Below are 21322 nucleotides of genomic sequence, written 5' to 3' on the forward strand. Positions count from 1 at the left end.
TAATAGCTAGAGTGTGATATATCTTTTATTCCCTTAACCCTAACCCTAATTTTCAATTACTACAAATTAATCAGAATGGATTAAAATTAACCCTGATTTTAAAAATTGTAAATCAGAATGGATAAATGGAGGAAGGGAGGGGAGGGTGGGGGGGGGGGGGGGGTGATGGGGAAGGAGAAAATGGAGAAGTATGGTTATGAGTTATGCTACACTCAGAGAATTAAGTTCATGTAGTAATTACTTTGTATCAACTTTTTTTGTGTCATTTGATTCTTCTTATTCCGCTTTGCTTTATCGAAATTCTTCACCTCCTCTCCCACGATCCTAGTGTCATGACTCCATGAAAGCAACCAGAAATTTATAAGTTAACAAAATCTGCATGAGTTCTTAAGAAGGGAGTCTTAGATAAAGTCGTGTCAGCTCGTTAATAATTCATAGTAACGGGATGTCTGGAAATCATGTGTAATTACAATGATCTGCTTATTTTATAAATTAAAATGCAATTTCTGGTGTATTACAATTATATAACTTCGTATTCCTTTATTTTTATAAAAGCTAATATAAAAGTTATAAAAAATATTTTTAGATGAATATGTAAATAAGTTTTAATGTGTGATAAATATATGTGTATATAAGAAATATTAAAAAAGGAAATAACTTAATTAAGAATCATTTATTAATTATACTACATAATCACCACAAATTTTATGCTTCCCTTTGAGAATTGAAAAGTGTAATTATTCCCCTTATTTAGATCAATTTCATGCTCACCAAATAATTAGTTTGCCAAACAAACATGTCAAATTGTATAATTTCATTCAAATTCAATTTCAATGTGACCTTCCCCTAAAAGAAAAAGCAAGAAAAAGGAAGGAATTTGAAGTGATGTGAATAAATCCCCTCTTAAGACTATTTGGGCAGAGATTTTTGAATACGTGCATGATTGCACAGCCCATACTTGCATTTTTGTTGTGTAGTAATATTTATTTCTCCAATTTGAGTATATATAGGTTATTACGTACTAAAGAATCTGATTTACAATTGTTTTACATAAAGAGAAATCGGGATTTATTTTTTCTGCCGAGAAATAGGAATTAGTATCTTCCGTTCTTCCTGTCGCCAGTACCGAAAACTTAACTATAATTGCGATTTGTGAATCCATTAGAATAAATTGTGCTGATTTTATTGGAATCCTTTCTTTTTTGTTTTCACACATTTGTTGCTTAGATATTTTCTAAAAATAGAAGAATGAAAGCATATTATCTTTCCCCCCTATAGTACCAAAGTTTCATTCAAATTAAATTATGACCTTCGCAGTTCTCTATCCACTCCACCAAACCAAAGACCAAACCACGTAAGCCCACTACATTAAAAGAGGCTTTTAGTGGCAATATATTTTCCTTTTAGCGGCAATAGTTATTGCCACAAAAATATTTACCAGCAATTGGTTAATGCCATTAGATCCAAGGTCGCTAAAGCCTTTAGCGGCATTTATTGTTAGGGCTAAAGTTTGGTATTGCCAGTAATAATTGATTTTAGAATATAATTAGCGACAATTAAATTATTACCGCAAATTAATTGCCGCTAAAAGCATATTTTGTTGTAGTGGCCATTAGTTCTTCTTTGTTTAATTTCCAGCCATATAAAGAAGAAAGGGTAATTAGAAGATGAATTATTGACAATTAATATACATGAATTATTGACAATTAATATACATTCTTCAAATATTCCAGCTTCCTTTTAATATCAACTAGTGATATTATTGGCAAGAGACATCAGACATGGGCAACTCTTTTCAACTAGGAGTACTTCTTTTCTATAGTCACAGCTACTTCATTTTAAGACCAAGGAAATTATGCTTAAATAAACTAAATAGTAGAACTTAACAAATATAGAGGATTCATATAATCTACCGAACTAGTATGGAATTGCGATATTGATTGATAGAAAGGCAGTACTGCACTACATTAACTTCTAAGCTAAAAAAGAAAAATGAGTTTAGAGCAAAATATGGTTCAACAACAGTGGTTTTTTCTCTCTCTGTTTGAACTTGTCTCTGTTTTGTACTAGTAGTTCTAGAAAGAGAGAAAAAAAATGGTTCAACAACAGTTCTTTGTAAATGATCGTAATTACTTTCATCTCTATAAATATAATGAAAATAATAATTATGCCCAATATTTACTATTATATTAGATTAAGTACTCATCTCTTGAAAGGATAATGAAAGCTAACTCTATCATGTTTTTATCAAAATATCTAAGTTGGTGTAAGTTTTTAAGTCAAAACTTAGTTATCGATGAATTGATTAAATTAATAAACAAATATACATTTCATTTTAGTTAGACCTTGGGGGTTCGTGACATCTTGATATTTCATCTTATAAAAGTCTTGATATTTTTGAGATTGATTCTCGAACTTGCATATTTAGATTGATTCGCCATGGAATTAAATAGTTTTTCAATCTTTGGAAGAAAAAAATGCTCCTAAAACATACATGAAATCAGACCACACATTTGCATCTTGTTCGATTCAGTAAGAACTATTTTCCAATCAAACGGTAGCAAACTCATCATCATTAATCAAGTGGATGAAATAATATATACTATAAATTAGGGTATGCTTTGACAAAGTTGGTACATGTTCCTCCCACGAACAATCTATTAAATAAGGGAAGATCAAGAAAATACCCTCGGATATTCCGAGATTATTCTTTCTCTAAATAGAAAATATACATCGTATTTTAAGCAACGTAATAATATATGAGCAAAATGAGTGTTTACTGCACAAACAATAATAAAGCCTTGGATTATAAAATTTATTCAAAGTCTGACACATTTAATCTATTAAAGCTGAAAACATATACCCGCTTAACATACGGATGATGGAGAATACGTATAACCAACTGGGGAAAAAAACAATTAGTAAAGAAGGAGCTAATTAATTGTGTCTAAATCTACATAACCAAAGTAAACCAACTAAATAAGGGTTGATCATGATTAGCACTATGTGATTCATATAAGCTGTCTTGCCTTTATTGAGGACTTAACTATTTAGGCCAAAGTCATAGATGGACCCCTGAACTTGTCCTGATTTTTCATTTAAACCCCTTAACTGAAACGTTGACCATCTGGACCTTCGAACATAAGATAAAATGTGTCATTTGAACCCGCCGTGCCAGCTGGGCACACGCGTGCAGTGCACTGCTTTAAACAGAGCGTGAGTTACCAAATTTTTTCTTTTTAAAAAAAATTTAATCATTAAAAATTAATTTTAACAAAAACTCTATTTTAAAATCTATTTAAATAATTTTAAAAAAAATGAAAAACCCAAGCCATCCTCTCCGATGGCCCACTTCGCCGCTGCCTCCGCCATCGCCACTGCCGCTGCCGCTGCCGCCTCCGCCGCTACTCTACTTCAAAATCTATTTAAATAAATCTCCGACAAAAAACGGCATCATTTTTTTAATTATTTAAATAGATTTTGAAGCGGCGGGCGCGGCGGAGGCAGTAGTGGCAGTGGCGGCGGTGAAGTGGGCTATCGGAGAGGATGGGTTGGGTTTTTCAGATTTTTTTAAATTATTTAAATAGATTTTAAAATTAATTTTTTTTGTTGACATGGCTTACATGTCACTGGTCTATTTTTCCATGTCATTGGTCTATTTTTCCATGTCACTGCAAGTGGACTGCACGCGTGTGCCTAGCTGGCACGAGGGGTTCAAATGACACATTTTATCTTATGTTCGAGGATTCAGATGATCAACATTTCAGTTAAGGAGTCTAAATGAAAAATCAGGACAAGTTTAGAAGTCCATCTATGACTTTGGCCAACTATTTATATTACTTCAGATGAGTGTTGTGTCCTCGTGTGAATAATTGTTTATAGTATATTTTAGAATCAAACATAACCACCTTATTTGTCTTCCCTTAGTGTAGATTTTCTCCCCAACAACCAAGCAGCATCGTTTGGTATAATACTTCTTTTATCCTTCTTTCTTTTCCCTTTATTGTACTTGATTTGCTCGTTAATGTTTTGTACATCATCATTGATGTAGTACTGTACAATGTCTAGGTTACATTGTTTTTCTCTAAAATAAAACTTCACATTTTAAAGAAAAATCATGCTTTGTATTCAGGGTTCCCCTCATGAAACACCAAAAGGGCGAGGTAAACAAAAAATAAACGGTCAAATTGATGCAGGTAATTGGATATTTGGATGATTGACTAATAAAGGATGATACATGTTAAACAAAAAAATGACTAGTAGTTCCCTATCTAAAGAGTAAAATGGAGAAGTGATTCTCTCTGTCTTAATTTATGTAATTTGGAGTTAATTGGATATGCATTTGTATAATGTGTTTATATCAAATCAAAATAATTAATTCATTTTAGAAATTACAAATTATTTAAAGTGAATATATATACCACTTAACTTTGGTAAATTCAATCATTGTTTTGCACTCCTTTATTTAATTTGGTGTAGAGCCTGTTGGGATGGGCTTATTTTAAGCAGCTTATAAGCTGCAAACAGCTTATAAGCTGCTTTAGATAAGTTAAATCAAATAGGCGCAATTATTTTTTTTGAGCTTATTTTAAGCACAAAATGACTTTAAGCTGACCAGTCAAACACTCAAAAAAACTGAAAACAACTTATAAGCAACTTATAAGCCAATCCAAACGGGCTCTAACTGTGCCTTTTTGAATCATGATTAGAATCTGAGTCCAGAGCCAAAATGGGTTCATTTGCAGCCATTAGACAAAAATTGTATGCTTTTTTTTTAGACCAAAATAGGTACTTCGTGATCTATGGAACGAAATAGGTGTTTTTTTTTTTTTTAATTTCGTGAATTAATTTATTATTTTTTTTTCTATGCATTTCGTGAATCAATTCACGAAATACCTCCTTTTTTTTTTATTTCGTGAATTAAAACGAAACTAAATAGCCTTTTTTTTTTTTTTTTTTTTTTTGCATTTCGTGATCTATGGAACGAAATAGGAGTTTTTTTTTTGTTTTTTTTTTGCATTTCGTGACACAATTCACGAAATAGGTGTTTTTTTTTTTTTTTTTGTAATTCTTGAAATTAAAGAAAGAAACTGTTTTTTTTTTTTTTTTGCATTTCGTGACACAATTCACGAAATAGGTGTGTTTTTTTTTTTTTTTTTGCAATTCTTGAAATTAAAGAAAGAAACTGTTTTTTTTTTTTTTTGCATTTCGTGACACAATTCACGAAATAGGTGTGTTTTTTTTTTTTTTTGCAATTCTTGAAATTAAAGAAAGAAACTGATTTTTTTTTTTTTTTTTTTTTTTTGCATTTCGTTGCCCAATTCACAAATAGCCTTTTTTGTTATTTCGTTTGGAATATATATATATATATATATATATATATATATATATATATTTGCATTTCTTGTATTAATGAACGAAATAGGTTTATTTTTTTTAATTTTTCTTTTTTTTGTATTTCGTGTATTAATGAAGGAAACTGATTTTTTTTTTTTTTTTTTTTTTTGCATTTCGTAATCTAATGAACGAAATAGGTTTTTTTTTGCATTTCGTCCAAGCATTATTGCATCCTTCAGCAGAAGCTAAAAAGGGAGCTAATTTCGTTCAATTATTATACACTTAAAAAGAATCATTCTCCAAGCATTATTGCATCCTTCAGAAGAAACTAAAAAGGAAGCTATTTAGTAGGTTTATTGTACACTTTAAGAATCATTGTCCAAGCATTATTGCATCCTTCAGAAGAAGCTAAAAAGGAAGCTATTTCGTATTCGATTATTGTACACTTATTTAATTTTCTCCAAGCATTATTGTATCCTTCAGAAGAGGCTAAAAAGGAAGCTATTAGGTAGGTTTATTGTACACTTTAAGAATCATTGTCCAAGCATTATTGCATCCTTCAGAAGAAGCTAAAAAGGGAGCTAATTTCGTTCAATTATTATACACTTAAAAGAATCATTCTCCAAGCATTATTGCATCCTTCAGAAGAAGCTAAAAAAGGAAGCTATTTAGTAGGTTTATTGTACACTTTAAGAATCATTGTTGTTATATATCTTTTATATTTCGTTGCATACTTTGCGAAATGCAGGGACAATTTTTTTTAGCATGGACAAGTCAAATCCCAATATTTTTTACACAGATTCCTTGGTCTTGGCAGTTGAAAGAGCTAACATTTTCTTACAATTGCATTCATCCAATTTATAAATAATCGGACTATTTCAACCAAAAAAATATAAACTTTCAACCAATATTCATCGTATTCGATTATCTATATCTCAATCTAACTAACTTCATTAATGTCTAAAAAACCTTTTTTCAGCGGATGGTTTTAAAAAATATATATAAAGGAGAGGGGAGTTGGATTACGGCGCTGTGAACTGTGGGGCTTGGACTACGACGCTCTCGGATGGGAGGCGGGAAATCGCTCACTCAATAATGAAGATGGACGAGATGGAGAGCTAGATGAAGATGAAGATGAATACGATAGCATTTCACATAAAATACAAATTGAAAAATGAAAAGGTACAAATACAATACTTAACTAGCCAACATAACAACATAAAATGCTTATGGAAAATCATCTTCATCAGACATTTCGCAGTCTGAGTTCCAATCAGGGGTAACAATTAACCCCAATCTGTGTCCCTCCAAACGCAACCATCGCACACGCATCCTATTATTTTCTTCGCGAATGCGGTTCAATGTAACATTCAGTTCTTGGGGTGATGTGAGTGGCATGCCTATTGCACGGCGTTTTGGACGATGCAGGCCACGACTTCTTAAATCGGTCTCAATATTATGAGCTTCATCTAGGCGGTAGTTCCATTCTCTCCTCATTTTACTAATGTATTGTCTATTGTAGCGCTCGCTCGGATTAAGCGAGTACTCAAATTCACGTTCCAAAACCCATTTCCTACCCATTGACTCAAAAATGTCACCTGGGTGATATGTCATTGGGCTGCGTTGCCAGAAGAATGGATTCCACGATGACATTTTGAAAGAGTTTGTTTTAGCGTGGTGAGATGAATAAGGTACTATGGAAGACTATTTATAGAAAAATACATGGTGCAGAAAGGTCTAAACCCCACATGCAATTTTCATATTTATTAAAAAAACAATTCATATAGAAGTCTAATTAGTCAGAAATACACCATAATTCATATTGACGGAATATATGTCGCTATAATAAGTCATATATAGTCATAGATCAACGAAAAACGGATCATCCAACTACAACCTTCCTCATGCCGCTTGCAAATAACCTTCCAAAATGTACCTTTGGCTTGATCTGTTTTATATTCTTTTTTGTGGGCTATATTATAGAGCCTCACTGCACCTTTCATTTGCTTCTTGTTGTGAAATAACATACCTATTTGCATGTACAAGAAAAAATATCAACTCCTAATTACACCAATTAAAATCACAAAATTCAAAAATAATATATTATTACAAAAATTAGTCGCACGAAACTAACCTGATTTGATAACTTTAGGATTACTAGAATTCCAAAGTGCAGCCCGAACAGACCCGTTATCTCTCATGTATGCAAAATCTTCCGGTTCTACTTCTTCTGTATTATCCAAATATGGGATCACACTTGAATGATAATTATCACTAACATTACTGGGGGCCGCAACATCTTCATCAGAATCGTCACCGTCAGCAGACGATTGATCATCGTCCGTCTCTTCATGATTTAATGGACTATCGCTATCCGACTCATTTATTATATCATTAGCTAAATCGTTATTGCTCACAATTTGTGTGAGTTGAGTCAACGTGGGGTTATCTTCAAAATCGTTATGCCTATAAATAAGAAAAATTCATAGAATTTACGAGTCAAATACAATTATACAATCCATGAATAAAGTGAATAAAATATGATTATATTTACCTATCACTGTCCAATTCACTTGGACCGGGTTGTGAAGGGTGTCGTACATTACAATTCAAATTATGCAACTGCGTAGTAGCATTATTTGGTCCACCCGTCTCACGATTCTGTCCACTCCAATCAAAGTTATGATCATGCGTTGAAGCCATACCATAATATTGTGTACCATAATTAGTTGTATCATTTGACTGACTACCAAATCCTACAATTGTTTGTTGTTGAACTACACCCCTTGAAAAACCAATATTCAAACTTGGGAGATAGGTAGTACCTCCAAAATCGAACTCATTGTCGGTCGGTACTTCGACCTGGGTAGAGCGTTGAACTGTAGCATACATGTCAAGCGCCGCTATGCATATGTGATTTTTAAAAATCTCAGGACAACGAAGAAATGACGATAAAGATTCATCGTCCGTAATTGGCATCTCACCATAAATTGGTGAACCATCGGCTGTAAATAAACTTGGACATCGTCCGGTTATAACCACCGATAGTTTAGGATCATTTACGAACATTTTACTCCTTAAGACGCGTTGCAGACGATCATATTTTAGGAAAATTGGAAACCTTTGCCCTATTTCAGGACCACGGTTGTATCTAACCGAACCAGCTTCATACACAACTTCACCACCCCAAAATAAATACACTTTAACATGAGTTTCCGTCATCTTTTATGAAATATATGAGACAAAAAATAAAAGTTGAACGATATGAAACAGATAAGAGAAAACAATAGATGAAAGATATGAGATGGATAAAAGAAAATTGAAAGACTAAGGATATACCATAAGTAAAGATAGGACAATATTTATAAATGAAGAAAAGTAAAAAATTTCGTAGATTAAGTCACGAAATGTAAAAGATATTATTTTGACAAGTATTCAATGCTCGTCTGAAACTGATTGAACCAACAAAAATAAACAAAAAAATAAAATTAAAACCATAGCGATATGGAGAGCAGAAAAAGGGTAAAAAGGGGGGGGAGGAGGTTTCGTTATATACCTGCGAAATGAAACAAAACATTTCGTTGGTATATAAACGAAAAATAAATAAATCATTTTCCTATTTCGTTTTTATAAAAATGAAATACAAATATATATATATATATATATGTATGTATGTATGTATGTATGTATGTATTCCTATTTCGTTTTTAAAATTATTTTCCTATTTCGTTTTTTAATACACGAAATGCAAAAAACAAATATATATATATATATATATAATTAGCTATTTCGTTTTTTTATTCACAAAAAAAAAAAAAAAACAGTTTCCTTCATTAATACACGAAATACAAAAAAAAAATTAAAAAAATAAACCTATTTCGTTCATTAATACACGAAATGCAAACAAATATATATATATTCCAAACGAAATAACAAAAAAGGCTATTTCGTGAATTGGGAAACGAAATGCAAAAAAAAAAAAAAAAAAAAAAAAAAAACAAAAAACAAAAAACCACCTATTTCGTTCAATTCACGAAATATAAAAAAAAAAAAATAACTCCTATTTCGTTCCATAGATCACGAAATGCAAAAAAAAAAAAAAAAAAAAAAAGGCTATTCAGTTTCGTTTTAATTCACGAAATAAAAAAAAAAGAGGTATTTCGTGAATTGATTCACGAAATGCAAAGAAAAAAAATAATAAATTAATTTCTTCATTTAATTCACGAAATTAAAAAAAAAAAACACCTATTTCGTTCCATAGATCACGAAGTGCCTATTTTGCTCTAAAAAAAAAAACATACCATTTTTGTCTAATGGCTACAAAATGAACCCATTTTGGCTCCGGACTCATTAGAATCTCTCCATCAAAGTGAAGCATGAGTACCAGAATTGTGACGCACAAGAGTAGGCTTATCTTGGGTAGAAATCGCCATCAATCCCCTTAACATTTTGCATATTGATTAGTGGTCTAATTAATAAGAATATTACTGGTAGAAATGCCTATTCTAAAATTATGACCTCTACTCGCCGCGTTAGACTACGAATTATTCTGACTTAATCAACGCATCTTTCACTTTAAAATAAAACAATTCGAGGAATATTAATCTGAAATATATTTATATAGTCACAAGGAAGGTTCTTTAAAATAAAACAATTCAAGGAATATTAATAAAATATATTTATATAGTCACAAGGAAGGTTTTGCATCAAATATTCAAACAAAACTTTCCGAAACTATTTTATTGTAAAGGCCCGTAGCATTTTAACTTTAATTACACTAATTACGAGTCTAATTACGTGTAGCATATACCAAGTGAACTAGACACAATTAAATAGAAAGTAAAGTGCGGAAATTAAAGTACACAAGCAGTTTTACATGAAATACTCTTTGATTAAGGGAGTAAAAAACCATATTAACCTACTCTCGTAAGATTTGCCTCAAGATTTTACTAATTAACTTCAAGAGAAATTTCAAGTTATAATTCTATAACCAAAGGGACTATAAACTCTGAACCTTAACCCCTACAATCAACTCAATTGTAACTACGCCTTTCATGATTGTACTCCTAGTCAAGAAAACTAAACAATCTTCACAAGTTGATCAACTATAACGGTACTTCTCAACAGCAAAATAGGTTACAATTTAGAACCAAAGACTCAAGCCTAACAACTCAACACTAAACAGCTTCTTCCTCCGAAATAGGGTATTTCGTTGATCAACTTCAATCCTTCACAATAACTTCTTGATGGTTGCTATTTGCCGAGAGTAGTGTTCGTGCGAAATAGCGTTGTCTTCGATAGCAACAATGTGGTGCTTTATATAACAATGAGGTAGGTCGAATTTTCTCACACAGGTCGAATTTTCTCACACTTTGTTCTCTAATAACAAAAGTATTTTGATTAAAGAATCCTAACCACTTGGACTTTGAATTAGAAAATAATATTAGAAATGGAACAATAAAAATGTTGATCAAACCTAAAATGCCTATAAGTTGGAGAGTTATAGTAATTAAGTTTAGGCATAACTAACTAATGAACTTTTGCCTTATTTTGACTTATTACTTGACTCATAAGCATTTTTAATTTTATCAAATGCGTAAATAAGCCGAAAAATACTTATAAATTCAGCCAAACACCCTCTAAATGTTAAGTAGCTTCAGAACGTTGCTTAGAGCTTGACTGTCCATAAAGAGACTATTTGGCAATTTCTCTGGTGATTACGATGGTTGTATATTGGGAGGCGCCGGGGGGGGGGGGGGGGGGGGGGGGGGGGCCTTATTTTGGGGTGGTCTTTAATTTTGCCCCTCAAATTGGTGGTCTTTAATTTTTATCGTTCGACTAATACCATAAGGTTTGGGGTTCGAACCCCGGCCTAGTAAAAAAAAAATCACAAGGCAGAGTATTGTAGCAAAGTTAGGCCTCAGGTAGAATTTTGAATGCAAAACTCTACCTGCAGGCAGAGTTTTGAATGCAAAACTCTACCCTGAACCCTGCTTACAGATAGAGTTTTGCATTCAAAATTCTGCCTGAGCTTGAAAATCCAAACCTCTGCCTTGCGATTTTTTTTTTTTTACTGAGCTGGGGTTCGAACCCAACCTTGAGGTATTAGGTGAAGGGCAAAAATTAAAGACCAGTGCTTTTGAAGGGCAATCCGCACAAGAAAAAAAATGTATAGGGGTGTCAAATGTGGCCTAAAAGTTGATAGCCCACCCAACCCGCCCAAATTTTATGGTTGGGCTCCAGATAATTTCATATTGGGCTGATTTTAGCCCAACCCAACATAACTCATTTTAAAGTGATCTCAAATTTCATTTTTTTTTCTTTCGGAAAAGGGCCAAATTTATCCCTGAACTATTGAAAAAGAGCTAAATATACCCCTCATTATACTTTGAGTTCAAATATACCCCTGTTATTATACTTTACGTCCAGATATACCCCTCCTTCGTTAAAATTATCCAAGATGGACACTAGATTTGACATGGCATGACAGCTCAATGAGGTGGACGCCAACATGGCATGCCCACCTTAACACCCAACCCATTTACCCCTCTCTTCCCCTTATTTTCCCACCACTATCATCTCCCCTCTCTTAACAACCAGTGCCACCATTAACACCACCACACCACCATCTCCAACCTCCACCTCCATATAGCAGAGCCTAAAAAGAGGAAATTACTTTATACCTGAGCAATGCGATACCAAATGTTCATCAGAAGTAGAAGCAGTAAGAATTAATGATATGAGGGAACTGAGTTGCATATGTAATACTTCCATTAAAAGTAACCTCTTCTCCTTCCGTTGATAGTCCGTGTAACGCCTCCCGCCTCCGATCACCACTCATAAGCAGGGTTATTTAGTCGAGGTATGGTCGGTGCTGTGTTACCCAATAGTGATATTTTCACATCCAAATTCAGGTGTAAAATTAGATCATCTACTCTCTGGGTAATGGATAATGAGAAATTACAGAACTGAAATTCTTGGGTGTCTGGGTTGGACATGTCACATAAGAATGGAGAAGGAGTTGACTGAGTAGTGCTGAGAAAAAAAAGATGATAATGGTTATGAAAACAATTTTATGGAATTCCATGTTTTGGATTAGGTTTGTAACAGAAAGGGAGTGAAGGTGGAGATAGTGGTGTGGTAGTGCTAATGGTGGCAGTGATTGTGAAGGGAGAGGAGATGATATGGTGGGAGAAGAAGGGAAAGAGATGGGGTGGTGAGGTGGCATGCCATGTTGGCGTCCACCTCATTGAGCTGTCATGCCACGTCAAATTTAGTGTCCATCTTGGACAATTTTAACGGAAGAGGTTATATCTGAACCTAAAGTATAACGACAAGGGTATATTTGAACCCAAAGTATAACGAGGGGTATATTTAGCCCTTTTCCAATAGTTCAGGGATAAATTTGACCCTTTTCCCTTTTTTTTTTTTTTTTTTTTTTTTTTTTTTTTTTTGTGCGGATTGCCCTTCAAAGGTGTTGGTCTTTAATTTTTTCCCCTCAAATTGCTAGTCTTTAATTTTTTTTTCCCTTCGCATAATACCATGAGGTTTGAGGTTCGAACCCCGGCTCAGTAAAAATAAGAAAAATTCACAAGGCAGAGTTTTGTAGTAAAATTAGGCCTATTCGGGCAAAAGTTAGGCCTTAAGGCGGAGTTTTGCAAAATTCCAACTGAGTTTAAAAAAAAAAAAGTTGTCTTAATGCAAACTTTTACCTTAAGGTAGAGTTTTGTCTTATGCCTGAAGGCAAAACTCCGCCTTAAGGTAGAATTTGCCTTATGCCTAAAGGCAAAACTCTGTCTTAAGTGGAGTTTGACTGCAAACTCTACTTAAGGCAGATTTCAAGGTAGCAAAACTTTGTCATGCGAATCCAAACTCTACCTTGCAATTTTTTTTTAAAATTTTTTTGACTGAGTGGGGTAAGAACCTAGAACCAAGGGGATTTTAGCGAAGGATAAAAACTAAAGATCACCAATTTGAGGGACAAAAATTAAAGACCACCCCGAATAAGGGCAATTGTGCAAATGACCCCTCTAATTTAGCTCAATACTAGCCCAATTCTAGCCTATTTTTAGATTTACTTAAATTTGGATTTATTGCTTGAGACTTATTTTATTTTTTCTGTGTATTTTTCTTATTTCATGTATCTTTTAAGTTTGAGGTGTGTTTGATATGAAGGAAAATAATTTTCACGAAAATATTTTCAACGATGTTGGGCTGCTCGAAAATATTTTCAACGATGTTGGGCGAGTCATGACCCAACTCATTTTTAGCTCATTTCAGCCCAAATAACTTTTGGATCAATCTTCGCCCAACTCATTTATTAACTCAATCCATTTTAACTTGTTCAATCTCAGCTCAATCCACCCATTTGACACCCATAGCCGTACACTTAACCTATTTGTTCCACAACGGTTTCCCAATACGAAATGTTTAAATTCGTCGGATTTCACACTTGCAACTTGAATACCCCTTCTGTGCTTAGTTGATAAAGTCAAAAGTGTAAACCAGTAAAGCATATTGAAGCAGCAGTATTATAGAACTTTATCAACAGGGAAATCAATTTCTTACCATCATACTACTTTTCAACCTCTTCCCCCCCCACCCCCCCCCCCCCCACCCCCCTCTTTTTTTTTTTTTAATGGAAGAATGTTACACTGTTTTTTTTAAGAATTTTTTTTATTATACAAGGGTAAGGGATTATAAGGTTGGAAATCGAACTCTCACCACGAGGTGAAAGTTAAAGTAGCCAACCAACTGAGCTACTGAGATCCTGAAGAGTGTCACATTGCACATCTTTGGAAAACTTCAGTCTTAAGGTTTATGCAATGACCAGAAATTGGTGGGTCTCAAATTGGTGTCATTTGCCCACAGGCCACAACAGATACGCTAGAGCTTTGATAAGACACTAAATTTTTAAGTTACAACCCATTTGGCAACTTTCAAGCTACAACAATCAACCATACATATAAAATTGCGAACTGACAAATGATCCGAAACATAATAAAGAAAAATTACATGAGAGCTTTATATTCATTTATACCATGCACTAGTCACTATCTGATTCTATATTGGTACACACAATTGACATTGTGAATACTTTTTGCAAACCTGTGCATAATAGTCGTTAAAATCATATACCTCAAAAGGCAAATCAGATCTCTAAGTGACGTGCTTTCTCCCAGTTATATTTTACGGGGCAGAGACAAAGTAACCAGCCACTTTGTTCCTCAAAACTAGACAGGAATATCAGTTGTTCCTGAAGGTTTGGGACCGTTAATAACTCTTTCAATCACCTGAACCCGGATGGAGCAGCTTGCGCACCTGGTCCTTTACTCCTCATAGCTCTAGATTGGGCGAGTATCTCGTCATAGTTCTGATTACAAAAATCACCATGAACAACATGAAACAAGAAAGGTGACATCGTAACTGGAAGGAAAACATGTCAAGTAAATTACCCGTTTCTCAAATGCACTGTCTCTTGAATCAATAATCTTGTCCGCAATGCCATAGTCAATGGCCTCTTGTGCCCGGAAATATTTAGGGCGTTGGATATCTTTCTCGATTTCTTCCTTTGGTTTTCCAGTTCCCTTTGCTAATAGTTCAAGGTAATACTCCGAGTTTGATTCTAGTTCTTTGGCCTGTGGAGGCAAAGTGGCAGAATACTTACGTCACAAATGACAGACCTGGATATGCAGGTGTGACCATACATGTTGCCAGTGTTATGTGATCCACGGGTGCAAAATATAAATTCAAACGAGCAATTTCCCTAGTTGTTACGATGCACATATACACTTGGACATAACTAGAGAGAGAGAGACAGACAGACAGACTGACCTTTATCCACATATCTATTGCTGCTCCACTGGATTTGCTGACCTTAGGTAAATACAATTTGGCTGCAATCCGTAAATAGTGTGAATACCCAAAGAAGTAAACTGAAAACTAGAATAAATTTGACGGGCATGAGAGCGTGCAGTCCTTTGAATGATATATATATAGAAGATAGTCATGGGTCATGAATTTTTTTTGTTCTGCTTCTAACCTAAACCCCTCCCACCAACCACTATACAACAACAACAACATACCCAGTGTAGTCCCACTCCCACCAACCACTATAAATAAATAAAAAAAGGAAAGCAAATATAAGGAGGATGGAGGAAATGAAGTAGCATAGAGGATTAATGAATAACAGAGAGTAATTATGATTTAAGTATAGCAACTTTTGTTTTACACTCAAAAACCCTTCATTTGTTATATCTCCTTATATGTTTTTTTTTTTTTTTTGAGATGGATATCTCCTTATATGTTTTTCTATCATTAGATTGGCTGTTCAGAAGCATTTTTAGAAACCGTCCTCACACCATGGATGTGTCAAGTTAAATAGTGATCAATTCGTCGTGCTGTTATAAATAGACACCTTAAGCAAACATCAGTGTGTTCCCGTCTATCATTGGTATCGAATATGAATTAGAAACAGAGAAGATCATTATTATACAGTTGCCAGTAAAGTTGAGCCTTACTAGATGAATTTGGCTGCATAGCACGGAACCCCTTCTTTCCTAGTGACAGAAGCATTGCTGCTTGACCAAAAGCCATGCCACAGTTCACTGTATAGATATCTGATTTGCAGTACTAGTGACGTTAAAAAAAAACGCAAGTGATAAGTTAGATGAATGATGATCTCAGTCTAGGGAAACATACAGATAGATAAAAGTCTAGAGATACTTACTGCCATTGTGTCAGCAATTGCATATGCCTCTGTTTCAGAACCGACAGTCTCCATATTCTCATTCTGGGTAAAGTATAGCAAGAGTGCATCAGCGTGGAAATATTAACGAAGTATAAAGTGTATGTTTGGTCAACAAATGGGATGACACGGATTTTTACATTCCTGTATTAAAGATTTTTGGATGACTTCGGCCTAGGGAACACATCCTCTATTGCATTTGGCTAGTGTGAGACTAAGTTGCACGGACTCTCCAAAAATGTTGCCGCACCCGTATCGTATCCTCCAAAAATGCACTACTTTTGGAGGATCCAACACACACTTGTCGGCATTTTTGAAGAGTCCGAGCAACATAGGTATGAGATAATTCTCTGGATTAGGCACATTAATGATCCCATTTTATGATTGGAATTTGACAGCCGGATAATATGTAATCCTTACTTTAGAAAGAATGTACCGTCATGTGCAGACATATGATGCAGCAAGTACATTACTCGTACTAGAAATCATTCGAAGTTCTCCCACAGACTATTCGCAGTAACATTTTTTGAAATGTGGACTATTTGCGATACATTACTTTTTTCCAAATAAAACTATGTATTGCAAATAGTCCACATCTCAAAAATGTGTAGATGCATATAAAATTTATACATAGTAATAAATTATTTTTGTATATGAATACTGTACTAAAGCATATACATATGCATGGTATCAAATCTAAAGTTTTTTTCACTAACACGACTCATACAACATATAGCTACCTCTGAGATTAACTATTAAGAGCATGGACATCTTTGAGTATTCATAAATGTATGCAAGTATGCAGATAGACACAAAAATTTTCAAGGTTATCATTCATAATTCATTTGCTTGTGAGGGCTTTTGTCATTTGGTAGACGAATAAGACTCACAGATCTCTATGTGCAATCACCATCATGTCTCATCCTAAGATAAATCATCCAACCCTCCCTATGAGTGTGTCTTTGATAATTCATCTTATTAAGCAACCAAAATGAAAGATGAGCTCAACGAATCATTTTAGCCTCCTCATCTTACCTTGTTCCAGAAACTAAATTTATTCGGAGAAATGAAATTGGAGGCAAACTGTCTTACCTGGGTACCAAATGAGTTTATATATAGGTATATAGGCTTTGATGGATTGTCATAATCCAACCACATAAACTGAGCAACAAGAAGCTCTGTAACAGCTTCCACAATCTGGGCAATCAAAGATGAGAATCGGGATAAGAAGGGTGCAAATGTAAAATGCATGCAACCAGTTAAAGGGAGGCAAGATCTAGTAAAAGGTTAGTACAGGCATGCCGAGATAGACAATTCTAGCATCTAAAAGCAAAGATGGCAAATCAGGAGGCGCAGTTCTGGGTCTTCCAGATCCTCCTCCTCTTGCTCCTCCACGGTACATGCTGACGCTCATGCTGCATTGTGCAGGGCCTCGTTCATGTGTGCCTGACATACTCCACATTCCACCATTGTTCAGATAGTTATTGGCTGACGATATAGTCTCCTGTAATCAAAACATATTAGATGTCTTTTTTGTAAAAAGACATATATGGCAATGGGTTATGTAAATGAATTTAACACACCTAACATCATAAAGCCACTAATATACGTGGAAACCAATCAAGAAATGAGTATTAAAAAGAACTTACTTCAGTGACACTTTCTGACTGTCGTCGGGCTGGGTTATCTTCTGTCATGAACATATCCATCTGTGACGGAGTAAGGCCATACAGATACTGAGGGGCATTCTTATAGTTGTTCAGTACTGCAAAAAGATAGTATATATGATTAAGAGAAGAAGCTGCACAACAAAAATTCCAGCAAAATCTTCACAAATAGGACATTCAAATGAAGATAAAAACATAACTAACAAAGTAAAATGAAAAACCAGAGTAGAGAAGAACAAGGAAACTGTTGTAAGAGTGTAAAGGGCCATTTCACAAACACCAGATTCACTTGAATGATGACCATAACTTCTGAAACATCCATTCTTTTGCCACTTGAAAACACAGAAGTAATTCCTTCTTTCTCTTCCCCCTTAATTCGTGTTAATACATTAAATTAATATACGCTTGAATTTATTCAGACTATATAGACACATCAATACCCTCATTCAAATCTCTGTTCCACAAGTTTTTGGAGAAACCAAACAACATAACTACCTGTGAGTGTTTAAAGCCTAAGCAAGACAAACAGCTACATATATTCGTAAGAATGTAAGGAAAAACTTGAGATATATTACAAGTAATAACCAATGTTATAAAGAGCCAGTCACATGGCCCATGGGTTAGCTGCTCTAGGTGCGCTTCTTGTAGAAAATATATACTTGTATACATGTGATTAATCAATAACTTTTTCTATTGCGCAAATGTGGACTCTCCTTTTTTTCCTCTTTTGATAAGTAAATACGGGCGCTCGTTTATAATTGCTTTGCCAAGCCCTTTCTCCTCTCTTTTGCTTAATAAGTGGGTTCTTTCCCCTTTTTCATATTTCTACTTTCCAGGATTACTCTGACTTCGCCAAACTTGTTGGAAAGAGCTATAGTGAACCTAGCAAGATGCCTATTTGTATTCTGAATCCACCTTATATGCAAACTGCATATAATGGTACATAATTCACATCTAAAAGACCACTTGACTATTCTCAGCAGTTTCGTACTTCACTGAGTCTAGTGAAGCTTCAAAGACTATCATCAATAAGCCTTGATGGTGAAACATAAAAGGAGAGCCAAAAGATTGCATTGACTAAAATACTGAAATTTACGAATAACTGCATTGTAAAGTAAATCGTTATGACCATGGGCGAAGCAAGTATTGAATGAGGCAAACCCACCCCCACCCCCCAATTAGAGTTTCAGGCTATAACCAGTCTTTGCAGACTTCACACACATCCCATCTCCCCTTTCCCTTTCTTTATTATTTTTTTTTATACGAACAGCGAAACAAATACAGAAAGAAAGCAAGTGTAGTTTCAAGAGGATTCTAAATAATGTTTAAAACTACAAATGATTTCAGTGATAAAGAGCACTAAGGCCTCATTTATTTGCACTTAATGAAGGTCATAATCTTAATCATTAAGATCTCAGTAAGTATGTTTGTCTTTTAGGTATGAATTTAATCATTCAGCTCTTAATAAGTGTTTTTGTTTTTTCTTACTTTACAACCACTTAATGGGTCAGGAATAATTAAGATTTATGACAAACTCCCAATACCATTAAGATGTCTATTCAAGAATTCTATAAAGATGATAGTTCACCACTACTCCATCTACTTTCACCCATAACCACCACTGCCACCAATCACCACTACTCACCACCCACAACCACCATCCTCAGCTACAAGCACCTCCACCGCCAATCTGCACAGTCAGTTGTCACCACCATTAGCCACCATTTACAATCATAACCATCAACCACCATTGCATCCACTATCACAACTGACAATCACCACCATTAGCCACCTCTATGTACCATTAGAATTCACCATTTCCATTAACTATCGTCGCCACAAACTGCCACCATCAACAACCACTGTTAATCACTACGGCCAGCCGCTATCACCACTAGCTACCACCCACAACTACCATTACAGGTTAACATCATCCCAGTCAGCATACACAGTCACCACCGCTAGCCATTACTACCACCAACCGCCATATAATTTTTAAAAATATTTGATATGATATTAGATTAATTTAATTTATTTATTTTCAATATTTATTAGTAACTTTTAAACAAAGACAAGTTTTATACATCAAATGCTAAACAAACAGCCTTTTAATTATTTAGTATTCATATCTTAATACAACATCTTAATGTATATTCAGATTCAAACATCTAAATCTTTTTTTTTTTTATAAACTAGTAACTCTTATCTATATTTCATCATGAGCAAAACAGTATATGGGTAGTACCGAAACCGTATTTACAAAAGTACTCCAAAATTCTACTGTCCTATATCTATATTGAATCTAAAACATCAATAGTAGAAACAAATACAGACTGAGATTTCCTTAATAAGAACAAATGAGACCTAAGAACATCCCTAAGATGGAAAGTATATAAACAAAAGAGAGAAGAACAAAAACTCTAAAGCTACAGAAAGTGCAACCAATCAATTAACTAGTTGGGGTCAGCTAAATAATCAAGTACTTCATTTCAATACTAAATAATCTGTCCTTAACCCAAATTAGGGGATACATAATACAATTTTATTCAATAAAAGGAGGATATAATTGGATAAGGGGGGGGGGGGGGGGGGGGGGGGTACTTACGTCCATCTTTGAGATTTTCTTGTCTGAACTGTTTAGGTATATGTTCCACAGACTTAGCTACTACTCCAGACTTGTAACAATACCTTGGTCTGCGACTATTAACACAAGTTGTAAACAAGAAATTGGGACTGGAAATAAAAGTTGATTCATTCAGCATAATATTAGAAAGTGGAGAGGGAAGCAAAGAAGAAGAAGCCATCTAACACTTTTTTTTGGTTGGTGTTGGATAACTTGTTGAAGCAAAACACACTTATGGCGTTCTGATGAGGAATAAGTGTGGCTGGGAACTTGAAGGTTTATGCTGTTCCTCAGCTGCATCTGAACTTTTGCTTGTCAGGTGATTGGGCCGGATTGGAGAAGCCCAATCAGCCCTTTCATCAATAAATCTTTTTTTTTTTTTTTTTTGCGCGGATTAACCTTTCAACGCTGTCTTTAACTTTTGTCCTTTGTCTAAAAAAATGACCGCCCGAGGTTCTGAGTTCGAATCCCAACTTAGTAAAAAAAATACAATTCCGCAAGATAAGGTTTTGAGAAAGTTCCGTCTTACAAGGCAAAATTTAGTTATGTCTTAAGGTAAAAGTTTTGCTTTACAAGGCATAACTTTTGCGAAACTTTTGCCTTTGCGAATTATTATTTTTTTTACTAAGCTGAGTGCGAATCCAGAACTTCGGAATATTTTCGGCCACTTTTTTAGACGAAGAGAAAAAATTGAAGGCCACCCTAAAATACGGCAATCGTTGCCCATTTAATTCTTTCCCTTCAAATGGGTTGATTTTTAATTTTTGCCTGTCAAAATCGAACTTATTCCTGAAGGGACATAAGTTATTTAACGGTGCTGGCATAACTTGGGGATATCATGATATATAATTTATGCACCTCCAAAAATAAGTTCGATTTTGAAGACCAAAAATTAAAGACCAGCATAAAATAAGGATAACAGTGCAAATGACCCTTTTTTATTGGGTG

At 34.4% G+C, this 21322-nt stretch overlaps 1 protein-coding gene across 1 annotated transcript; it reads right to left on the reverse strand.

Moving 5' to 3' along the window:
- Nucleotides 1–14282: 14282 nt before the first annotated feature.
- On the reverse strand, nucleotides 14283–20655 carry LOC132606481 (ATP-dependent Clp protease proteolytic subunit-related protein 1, chloroplastic). Its single transcript, XM_060320003.1, has 9 exons — nucleotides 20357–20655; nucleotides 17734–17849; nucleotides 17379–17588; nucleotides 17177–17281; nucleotides 16067–16129; nucleotides 15858–15969; nucleotides 15172–15233; nucleotides 14793–14975; nucleotides 14283–14710 (listed from the first exon to the last, which is right to left on the reverse strand). The coding sequence occupies exons 1-9, from the start codon at nucleotides 20553–20555 to the stop codon at nucleotides 14627–14629; spliced, it is 1134 nt and encodes a 377-aa protein (XP_060175986.1). The 5' UTR covers nucleotides 20556–20655; the 3' UTR covers nucleotides 14283–14626.
- Nucleotides 20656–21322: the final 667 nt, after the last annotated feature.

Source organism: Lycium barbarum, chromosome 8, assembly GCF_019175385.1.
Source record: "Lycium barbarum isolate Lr01 chromosome 8, ASM1917538v2, whole genome shotgun sequence".
NCBI classification, from domain to species: Eukaryota; Viridiplantae; Streptophyta; class Magnoliopsida; order Solanales; family Solanaceae; genus Lycium; species Lycium barbarum.

Coding starts and splice junctions, on each gene's coding strand:
- LOC132606481 (XM_060320003.1), bottom strand. CDS start 20,555: ATGGCTTCTTCTTCTTTGCTTCCCTCTCCACTTTCTAATATTATGCTG. Junction 14,976..15,171: donor CAATAGATATGTGGATAAAG/GTCAGTCTGTCT, acceptor TTGCCTCCACAG/GCCAAAGAACTAGAATCAAA. Junction 14,711..14,792: donor ACAGTGCATTTGAGAAACGG/GTAATTTACTTG, acceptor TTTTGTAATCAG/AACTATGACGAGATACTCGC.